An 11,342-nucleotide genomic window follows, 5' to 3' on the forward strand; every position below is an offset into this window, starting at 1 on the left:
CGATGCGATAGGCATTTGCACGTGATTATAGCTAGTTTTATTCGAGGAAAAAAAAACTTGACCTAACACGTACTGGAATTATCACCGCATGCTGACATTTTGATCTGGTAAGTATGGACATCTCAACTCGAGCAATTGAGCCTTCAGCTTATAGTTAGTTGCCATTGCTAAGTAAATTATCTCATGAGCAATGTGAACCAGAGAATTTGCGTGGAAAGGAACGACTTTGATATGATAGGATCCGTGTGGACTCAAGGTCAAGGTAGGCATTCACATGTAATAATAGCTAGAATTACTTGAGTAGAAAAGCCGGACCTGACTCGTACTAAAAGTGTCGCCGTGTGTCGGCCTTTTGATCTAGTAGATATGGACATCTCAAATTGAGCACATGGTCCTTCGGCCACCGTGCTTCTATTGAGTTGCTGGTGCTGAGCAAATTATTTCATGAGCAAATTATAACATAAAATTGGGTGGGAATGACCGACTTTGATCTGATATGATCCGTGTGGACGTAGGGTCTACGTAGTTGTTCACATGTAATAATAGCTAGACTTAAATAAGTAGAAAAGCTCAACCTAATTATACTAAAATTAACACCGCATGTTGGCCATTCGATCTAATAAGTATGGATATATTGACTCGAGCACATAGTCCTTCAAGCTATTGCATTTTGTAGTTCGTACTACTAATTGCTAGTGTCAAGTAAATAATTTTTCCCAGGTGTCTAGACTATTATGAGTCATTTGTCATGAAATATCATGAATTAGTTGAGCGCATCATAGATATTAATTAGAATTTTCATTCAATTGCCACTAGTTGTTCGCTTATAACGCAATTTGATCTACTAACACTAGATTGATATTTGCCTTATTTCAAGCTCTATAGTTGTATTCTATGATTGCACATGACACAAATGGTCCTTGAATTTTGGCCTAATGTGCAACAATGGTCTTTAAATTTTTAATTTGTTCAACGTGGTCTCTCAATTTTAGCTTAATATGTAATATGATCCTTCAACTTTTAATTTAGTCAATACGGTTTATGGATTTTTGATATATGTTCAATGTAATTCCTGAATTATATGAAAATGTTAAATATTGTCCTTTCATTAATTCAAGTTCATGGATAATAATAAGTATATTTATGGAGTAAATTGAATATATAACAAAAGTTCATGGATCGTATTAAATAAATTAAAGTTCAAGGATAGCACTTGTATATTAAGTTAAAGTTTAGGGACATCATTGGACAAATTGACATATTGGGCCATAGTTCAGAAACCATTTTCCTTTTTTTTTTCCTTGAAAGTTACAACTTAATTTCCATTAGATTCAACTATCAATCGGCATCTTGATTGTCTTCAGTTTCTTAACTAAATTTATTTTATTGTCAATCGTGAACTAGTTATCATTACATGTTGAGAATTGCTTTATGGTCATCGTTTGTTTCAGCCATCGACAAGTATTTCTGCTATAGACCACTCGCCGATGGTATAATCACTGAACATCGATTTCTATGTTGGGTCATCTTGGTTAAAAAGATTTTGTCATCTTCGGGTGTTGCTAGTGTAAGGTTCAAGTTGAATATTATGTTTGAACGATGAATTATCAATTAATTTAAAAGTTTAGTCATTGATCGAAATCGTTTTGTTTAAATTATCTAATCAGATGTATCAACCGATCTCCGATAACATTATTGTAGAGCAATCTATCAAGCTTGGCAAGAGGTGGTGGAACTCAAGATCAACATGAAATTGAAAATCTGAAATAAGATGCAGATTGATGAAGATTACGATAGTGTTAGAAAACATCAACCTATTTTCTATATATTGGAAATCGATTGCGAGAAATAGGAACCGCACGTCTTATTATATTTCAGCAGAGAAAAAGAAGAAATCGAGCCACCCCGAACGCGACGAACTGTCCACTTCCGAGAGACGTGAGCCATGGCGTTGTCCGACAGGAGCTGTGCTTTGTCCTGCATTCATGCGTTGAATTTAGCCATGCCACCATCACGTCCTGCTTCTTCGTTTCATAACGCTGCCGCGACACGCATGGAAAACACGAGAGCCTCCCCTAGTCTGTGATGGAACAAGCGAGAGAGCCACAGACCGCGAAATGAGATTGCACTGACCTGAATTCCCTCGCTTACCACGGAACGCTTCTCGTTGCCGGTGATTTCGGGTCTCGTGTGGTTTTCCGGTCGGTGCTCACCCTTTTGAATTTTCCTCTCCTTTTGGCATATCATCATTAAAAACAATGGATAAAATCTGATAAGGCTTTAAGGCAGGTGAATTCAAGTTGGTTTCGAAGTCTCCTCATCATTGTTGGCGCATCGACTCTGTGGAAAAACCGGGAGACTTAGAGAGAGAGAAACGTTTCGGGGAACTCAATGAGCATTTCAACTTCTGCAGCAGCAGAAACGAAACGTTTTTCTTTTTTCTCTGGACGAGCTCTTTCAGGGAACTCTTCTGCGAAATAAAGGCTAGAAGAAAGGTGTCGCCTTTGAACCATTTAAGGTATGCCCAGTAAAATCGTGCAATGGGTTCCTTTTCTATTTCTGTGTCATTGGGAATGTTAAAGAAAATCTGGGCAACATCTGTTCGCTAAACTTCTAATGGATCCGACAGATGTTGAGGGACTTTTTTTTTTTTTTTAAAGGATTTTATGAAACTACAAAGTGCAGACCGGCCACTTTGGTCTTTCCCTCTCTCTGTCTCTTCCATGTTATGACAAAGTTTCGCATGCATATATAACTAGCGATCTATATATGTACTTGTTTCCGCCAAGAAGAGTGCAAACTGGTATTTTTATGGCTCATTTGGATTAAGGAGTTTTTTTTTATTAGTTTTGCTGTTGTGGCCTTTTTCTTTTTGTAATTTTTCAGATTTCAGTTCCATCAAGATATTGAAATGTTTGTCTCTAATTGAGTGGTCCTTTTTTTGCGCATAACAGTGTCCAAAGGCAGGAAGAGAGGAAGTAGAAGATGATGGGCAATCTATGGGATGTGTTTTGCGGGGAATCTGACTGCACAGATGCAGGCGGAGGAGGTTGCACGCCCAGTTTTTTGTCATTCGGTCATCCTTTCACCTGTATCAACCACATCCTCGTCATTTGCTGCACCATTATTCTATTGGTCTTGCTTTTGCTCAGTATGATCCAGAAGTCATCATCAAAGTCAGTCCATGCCGCACCTCGGTATCTAAGGCTACCGCGATTGCAAATAGCATCGACCATAGTGAATGGCTCTGTCGGACTAATATACCTAGGTTTGGGCATTTGGATTTTGGAAGAGAAGCTGAGACAAGTGCAGACTGCTTTACCCCTCAACCGATGGTTAGCGGCTGTTTTTCAAGGTTTCACGTGGTTGTTGATGGGCTTCATTGGTAGTCTTCAGATGAGACATCTCCCAAGAACACCATTGCGGCTATTGGCCATTCTTGCCTTCTTGTTTGCAGGTGTACTCTGCATTTTGTCCATGTTCACCGCGATAACAAGGGAAGAAGTCTCTCTTAGGATAGCTTTGGATGTCCTTTCATTCTTTGGAGCATCTCTGTTGTTATTTTGTGCTTATAAGGGATATGAAGATCTTGATAAGGACAATGCTACAAATGGAGGCGATCTATATACTCCACTGACTGGAGAGGCCAATGGTAGCAACAAAGCCAATGCAATTCCACAAGTTACTCCATTTGCTAAAGCTGGATTCTTCAGCAAAATGTCATTTTGGTGGTTGAACTCTCTGATGAAAAGAGGGAGGGAGAAGACCCTCGAGGAAGAAGATATTCCAAAGTTGCGGGACGTTGATAGAGCAGAAAGTTGTTATGCGTCATTCTTGGAGCAACTGAACAAACAAAAGATAGCAGAACCTTCATCGCAACCATCTATTTTGAGGACCATGATTCTATGCCAGTGGAGAGAGATCATCATATCTGGGTTCTTCGCACTTCTGAAAATTCTCACTATTTCTGCCGGTCCCCTGCTTCTCAATGCCTTCATTGAGGTTGCCGAGGGAAAAGAAAGCTTTAGGCACGAAGGTTATGTGTTGGCAATCTCTCTCTTTTTTTCAAAGTCTCTGGAATCTTTAGCTCAAAGGCAATGGTACTTCAGGAGCAGACTTATCGGTCTGCAAGTGAGGTCCTTGCTATCAGCAGCCATTTACAGGAAGCAGTTGAGATTGTCCAATGCCACTCGGCTGATGCATTCGGGAGGTGAGATTATGAATTACGTGAGTGTTGATGCTTATAGAATCGGAGAATTTCCTTTTTGGTTTCATCAGACATGGACAACAAGCCTCCAGCTCTGCATTGCACTTGTAATTTTATTTCGTGCTGTGGGGTTGGCAACAATTGCGTCTTTGGTAGTTATAATTATTACAGTGTTTTGTAATACACCCCTTGCAAAGTTGCAGCATACGTTCCAGACGAGACTTATGGCAGCACAAGATGAGAGGCTGAAGGCTTGTTCTGAGGCTTTAGTGAACATGAAAGTCCTGAAATTATATGCTTGGGAAGTTCATTTTAAGAATGTCATTGAAAGCTTGAGGATGGTGGAATACAAATGGTTATCAGCTGTGCAGCTACGGAAGGCATATAATGGTCTTCTTTTCTGGTCCTCACCTGTTTTGGTTTCAGCTGCCACATTTGGGGCTTGTTATTTTCTAAACATTCCTCTGCACGCTAGTAACGTCTTCACGTTCGTGGCTACTTTGCGCCTTGTTCAGGACCCAATCCGATCTATTCCTGATGTGATTGGTGTGGTAATTCAAGCAAAGGTCGCATTTACACGGATTGTGAATTTTCTTGAGGCTCCAGAGCTGCAGAATTCAAACGTCAGGCAGAAGAGAAACTTCAAGAAAGTAGACCACACAATCATCATAAAGTCGGCAAATTTCTCTTGGGAAGGGAATTCACCAAATCCCACTCTTAGGAACATCAACGTTGAGGTCAGGCCTGGTGAAAAAGTCGCTATATGTGGAGAAGTCGGTTCAGGAAAATCGACCCTTTTGGCAGCAATTCTAGGAGAAGTTCCAAATACTCAAGGAACTGTAAGTTTTAAATATTCTCCTTATTTTTTATGTGCTCTAAGAACATCCTTTGATGGGCCTAAAAAAAATTAATTCCAATGGCCCCAAGTAGAATTTTATCCCTTGGTAATGTTTCAATCCCAAACGTTCTTAATGCTACCAATTCCCATTTTTCAAGTTGAGTGTTTTCATTTGATGCTAATATACTTGTCCACTTAATTTTCAGATTCATGTTTATGGAAAGATCGCGTATGTTTCTCAGAATGCGTGGATCCAGACTGGAAGCATACAAGAAAACATTTTATTTGGTTCTGTAATGGATGGTCGGCGTTACCAAGAGACGCTTGAGAGATGCTCATTAGTGAAAGATCTAGAGTTGCTTCCCTATGGTGACCTCACTGAAATTGGTGAAAGAGGAGTTAATCTCAGTGGCGGCCAGAAGCAGCGAATTCAACTTGCTCGTGCTCTCTACCAAGACGCGGATATATACCTGTTAGATGACCCTTTCAGTGCTGTAGATGCACATACAGCTACCAGCCTATTTAATGTAATTATTTTATATTCCGATTTGCTGCAATATTTGCAATGTCACAACCATCTGACAAATCTGTCCCGCATTTTTTTTGCAGGAGTACATTATGAGAGCACTTTCTGGGAAGACAGTCCTACTGGTGACTCATCAAGTTGATTTCCTTCCCGCCTTTGATTGTGTCCTGGTTAGTATATTTTCATTGTCTCAATCTGAAGCTGTTGACTTCCGCTCAAATTATCAGTTGTGATATTTTTCTTTGTTCTTTGTCATATGTAGACAGTGACTTTTGCGTTCTTTCTTGTGCAAAATCAAACTTAACTTTGTAAGTTTGTCGAATACCCATGTGAAGAGACCTTACTAACAATTATCATAATGACAGTTGATGGCAGATGGAGAAATCCAGCGAGCAGCTCCTTACCATGAGTTGCTCTCCTCTAGCCAAGAGTTTCAAGACCTTGTCCATGCCCACAAAGAGACTGCTGGATCTGAAAGACTCGCTGAGGTTACTTCTTCCACAAAACAGGGAGCATCCTTGCAAGAGATTAAGAAGACATACTTAGGGAAACAACAGAAAGCACCAAAAGGCAGTCAATTGATCAAACAAGAGGAAAGGGAGATTGGAGACACGGGGTTTAAACCTTACCTACAATATCTGAATCAGAATAAAGGCTATATATACTTTGCTATGGCCAGTCTTTCTCACGTTATGTTTGTGGCTTGTCAAATATCTCAAAACTCTTGGATGGCGGTGAATGTGGACAATCCTCAAGTTAGCACATTGCGTTTGATTGTGGTTTACTTGGTGATTGGGTTTTCGTCCACACTGTTTTTGCTGTCTAGATCGCTCTCTGTTGTTGTTCTTGGCCTTCAGTCGTCAAAATCTCTCTTTTCTCAGCTGCTAAACTCCCTCTTCCGTGCACCAATGTCTTTCTATGACTCAACACCCCTGGGGAGGATACTTAGCAGGGTAAGCGTCTCGAAAAGTTATTATGGAGAGTGAAAGGCATTTGCCAAACTCATGTGTATATAAATTCGCCCCCCTCGTGCAGGTCTCCTCTGATCTCAGTATTGTGGATATCGATGTGCCGTTCAGTTTGGTTTTTGCTGTGGGAGCAACAACCAATGCATATTCTAATCTTGGAGTACTTGCAGTTGTTACGTGGCAAGTCCTTTTTGTGTCGATACCGATGATATATTTTGCAATTCGGTTACAGGTAAACTTATGACTTGGTGACAGTTAGTTGCTGCAGTTCTGCAATACTTCAGTTGGCAGTAAAGAATCACGATAAGAGCAATTAGTTTTGTTTTCAACTAATGCGGATTGGATACATCTTTGTTGTTCCAGTGGCGTTGTTTGGTCCTAAATATAAGTAAATCCAAAAATAAATTAATGGTATGGTCAGTTAAAAGCCATTGTGGCCAAAGTCATCCAAGAAAGATTTGATTTTGAGAACACTTTCACATCAAGAAAAGAGGGAATCTTCAGTAAAATTTAATAATTGCCTAAAATGTTCACATAGGAACCCGCATTCTTTTGCGAGCATTTGATTCTTCAACTGAACTCTACAAGATCACAAGTCTGAATACGAATTCTACAAAATAGAAGGAATATTTTATGGATTCAACATTTTATCACACTGAAGAGATGCGGACTCAGTTCCTAATGCAAGCCGAAGTTTGATTTGGAACTATGACTCGCTGAGTGAAGTCGTAAATTGATGCTCATCCGACAATGTTCTGCTTTCACATTGTGGCATGACTCCTTTTATGACATTGTCATTTAATGTTGCATATGTTTTTCACTGGATATGTTAAGGTGTGTGCGTGCATTTTTTTCCATCTGGAACCTAATCGAACTTGAACTTGGTCAACAGAGATACTATTTTTCATCTGCGAAGGAGTTGATGCGACTTGATGGCGTAACCAAGTCTTATGTTGCAAATCATCTTGCTGAGTCAGTGGCAGGGGCAATGTCAATAAGAGCTTTTGAAGAGGAGGAAAGGTTCTTCAGAAAGAACCTGAAACTCATTGATGAGAATGCTAGTCCCTTTTTCCACAGTTTTGCAGCCAAAGAATGGTTGATACAGCGTCTAGAAACACTTAGTGCTACCGTTCTGTCCTCTGCCGCACTATGCATGGTTTTGCTTCCTCCAGGAACATTTAGCCCTGGTCAGTAAAAGTCTTTGATCTTTCTTGATTATGAACGAGCATTTATATTTTATGGTTAGTCAATTGGAATTTGACGGAAGATAGATCAATTGACTAATTTTTTGTTGTGGTTGCCCCTATGTTGTAACAGGTTTCATCGGAATGGCATTGTCTTATGGTCTTTCCCTGAACATGTCCCTCGTCTACTCGATTCAAAACCAATGCACTCTAGCGAATCATATAATATCAGTGGAGAGGCTTAACCAGTACATGCACATACCAAGCGAAGCCCCTCTCCTGATAGAAGAAAACCGACCTCCTGCCAACTGGCCATCTTTGGGGAAAGTTGAGATTGTCGATCTGCAGGTAGACTTTTGCTCCCACTGTTTAGATTATTGAATGAAAACAGTCAGATCACTGAATCTTAATGCAAAACAGATAAGGTATAGGCCCGATACGCCCCTGGTTCTTCGAGGGATCAGTTGCACTTTCGAAGGAGGGCAGAAAATCGGCATTGTGGGTCGAACTGGCAGTGGGAAGACGACCTTGATTGGTGCTCTATTCCGTCTAGTGGAGCCTGCAGGAGGGAAAGTTCTTGTAGATGGTGTTGATATCACTAAGATTGGACTTCACGATCTCAGGTCACGGTTCGGGATTATACCTCAAGAGCCCACTCTTTTCAATGGGACAGTGAGATATAACTTGGATCCCTTATCTCAACACACTGACCAAGAAATTTGGGAGGTAAACCCTGTTTCTCTTCGTCCTGGAATACATGTGTTAGAAACTATTGATGTGTCCAACTCGAGGTAATGCACATAAACAGGTTCTTGGGAAGTGTCAGCTCCGAGAATCGGTTCAGGAAAAACAAGAGGGACTGGACTCCATGGGTAAGGCTCTATGTTGAAGCCATGAACTTGCCTTCTTGATAGTGCCTCGAGTGAAAAACTTATCACAGCCACGCTTCATTTTTCAGTTGTGGAAGATGGGTCGAATTGGAGCATGGGGCAACGGCAACTATTCTGCTTGGGCCGCGCACTTCTGAGGAGAAGCCGGATACTGGTGCTCGACGAAGCCACTGCATCCATAGACAATGCAACTGACATGATTTTGCAGAGAACCATTCGTGCTGAATTTGCTGATTGCACTGTGATCACCGTGGCTCACAGAATACCAACCGTAATGGACTGCACAAAGGTCCTTGCCATTAGTGATGGTGAGTTCCTCTACCTAAGCTTAGTCTTCACTTAGATTGATCCACTGGAAAACAACGATCCTACATCAATTTTTCGGATCAAAATTTCAAATTTCTGCATTTCATCAAGGCGGTTTCTGGCATTGCAGGCAAGCTAGTGGAGTACGATGAGCCAATGAAGCTAATGAAAAGAGAGGACTCGCTGTTTGGGCAGCTAGTTAGGGAATACTGGTCGCACTCGAATGCTGCGGAGACCCTTTGAAGCAAAATTCGGGTTCCTCGTGAAGCATTCTCTGGTTCCCCTTCTGGGGTGTTTTAGCAATCAGGAGAGGGGACTTTTGACTAGATTGTTCAATTGTACAATAATGCGGGGGTGGAGTAGAAGAGGAGAAACATTAGGTGGATTGATAGTTCTGTCTTGTCTTTTGTGTATCAGGTATCAAGCAACTATGCTCTCTATGAATGAGCAATAGGCAATGGGTAAAGAGTACCCTCCGGAAAGTAGCTCTGCAGTGTCCCTAGCTCTCTCTCCCTCTCAGCCAAGAGAAGACACAGATAATCCTCTCGTCCACCCACGCAAACGTCCCATCTTCTGAGTCTCCACCATGAAGTCGCTGGTGGTCGCCCCTAGCAGCATGCATGTGTCACGGGCCGATTGATTGGGATCATGACCACGCGGTGACTCGGGCAATTTCGGATCACCCAAGCCAAGTCTTGCTTGATCAATTGCACAACTCGCTCGCGCACCGAGATCGTAGAGAGAGAAAGTTTAGAGAGAGGAGCTCTGGAAAGAAAGGAGCTTTGTATTGCTGAAATGTTGGATGATTACAAATGAAGGTGGACACCCCTTCTTATAGTCGAGGGCCTCGGTTTACAACCATTGATCTATAATTTAACCGGCAGACGAGATCGCACCGCCTCAACTACCGACACTTAATGGTAACTACTAGCTACTGACATTAATGAAAGGAGAATTCTAGAATCAGGTGTAATGACTGTGATGTCCACCCTTGGAAATCTCCGGGAGAAGTCTTGATGGGAATCCGAGTGAAAGCAGGAGGTCTTCCACGGATGAGTCACGGTCGTCCTCCAGGAACCTCTTGGGTCGACTCTCTTTCAGCCTGTGACATTCTCCCCCACTCAATCGAGCGACGTCCTCGTCACTCACAGCTTGATGGGCGGCCTTCTTGGCACGAGCATGGGCTTTGGCATGGGCTTTCTTGTTTTTGTTTCGCTTCGCTCGGACGCTCACGAATGAAGGACCACATCCTTCAATGATCAGCTCGGACTTGGCACACGGTTTCATCTTTGGCTTGGACGGAGTATGCAGCGCGTACTCAACCTCGGGGAAGAGTACTAGAATCAAGTGTAATGACTGTGATGTCCACCCTTGGAAATCTCCGGGAGAAGTCTTGATGGGAATCCGAGTGAAAGCAGGAGGTCTTCCACGGATGAGTCACGGTCGTCCTCCAGGAACCTCTTGGGTCGACTCTCTTTCGGCCTGTGACATTCTCCCCCACTCAATCGAGCGACGTCCTCGTCACTCACAGCTTGATGGGCGGCCTTCTTGGCACAAGCATGGGCTTTGGCACGGGCTTTCTTGTTTTTGTTTCGCTTCGCTCGGACGCTCACGAATGAAGGACCACATCCTTCAATGATCAGCTCGGACTTGGCACACGGTTTCATCTTTGGCTTGGACGGAGTATGCGGCGCGTACTCAACCTCGGGGAAGAGTACTTGAATCGCATGGTGTGTGTTGGAGCAGGATCCAACTCTACCTTCAGCTTCACCTCGGACAGCTTGTTTATGCGCATCATGGCCTTCAAGCTCTTGTCGAGGCGTCGGATCGACGCGATGGTCTTGGTGTCGAGCACCCCTTTGATCATGGGAATCGTTGCTAGGTATTTCAAATCGAGGATCACGAGGTACTTGGTCCTCATGTCGATCATGGATCTCACACTATTGAAGAGTTGCATACCAAGAATGAGATCATAATCATCAAGAGGGATTACCTCGAATTCCATCTTGCCCTTCCATCCGCCAATTTTGACATCCACATCCGAAGTCGATCCTACTCCATGGACACCCTTCGAGTTGACCGGCTTGAAGGTATTCCCGGTTGGCTCCATGCGAAGATTCAAGGCCTTCGCCACTTCAGTCGACATGAACATGTTCGACGCACCCGTGTCGACCAAGGCGTATAGCGTTCGGCCGCACACGTTGACTTTCACGAAGAACATTTCCGAGTTCAACGCAGCTTCTTTTTCTTTGGTTGGCGACTGACCTTGGACGGAGTTGATCATCTTCACGGCTCCAAGTCGAATTTGTCGCATTTCTTCTTTGGGCTCCTTCTCTTCTTCGATGGCAAGGAGGGCGTTGATTCGACCCTTCTTCAGGCACTTTTGGGTCCAATGCGGACCTTTGCAAATGAAACAAGGAGAA

The 11,342-nt window shown here is 42.7% G+C and overlaps 1 protein-coding gene across 1 annotated transcript; it reads left to right on the forward strand.

The window, feature by feature from the left end:
- The first annotated feature begins 1,922 nt into the window (after positions 1 to 1,922).
- Positions 1,923 to 9,404, forward strand: LOC104447877 (ABC transporter C family member 10). The gene is made up of 13 exons (XM_039300620.1): positions 1,923 to 2,201; positions 2,290 to 2,518; positions 2,955 to 5,046; positions 5,252 to 5,572; positions 5,655 to 5,741; positions 5,937 to 6,524; positions 6,607 to 6,771; positions 7,432 to 7,726; positions 7,857 to 8,071; positions 8,144 to 8,449; positions 8,532 to 8,595; positions 8,682 to 8,921; positions 9,050 to 9,404. Exons 3-13 carry the CDS (start codon positions 2,986 to 2,988, stop codon positions 9,160 to 9,162), a joined length of 4,455 nt encoding a protein of 1,484 aa, XP_039156554.1. The 5' UTR covers positions 1,923 to 2,201; positions 2,290 to 2,518; positions 2,955 to 2,985; the 3' UTR covers positions 9,163 to 9,404.
- Positions 9,405 to 11,342: the final 1,938 nt, after the last annotated feature.

Source organism: Eucalyptus grandis, chromosome 1 (genome assembly GCF_016545825.1).
Source record: "Eucalyptus grandis isolate ANBG69807.140 chromosome 1, ASM1654582v1, whole genome shotgun sequence".
In the NCBI taxonomy this organism is placed as follows: domain Eukaryota; kingdom Viridiplantae; phylum Streptophyta; class Magnoliopsida; order Myrtales; family Myrtaceae; genus Eucalyptus; species Eucalyptus grandis.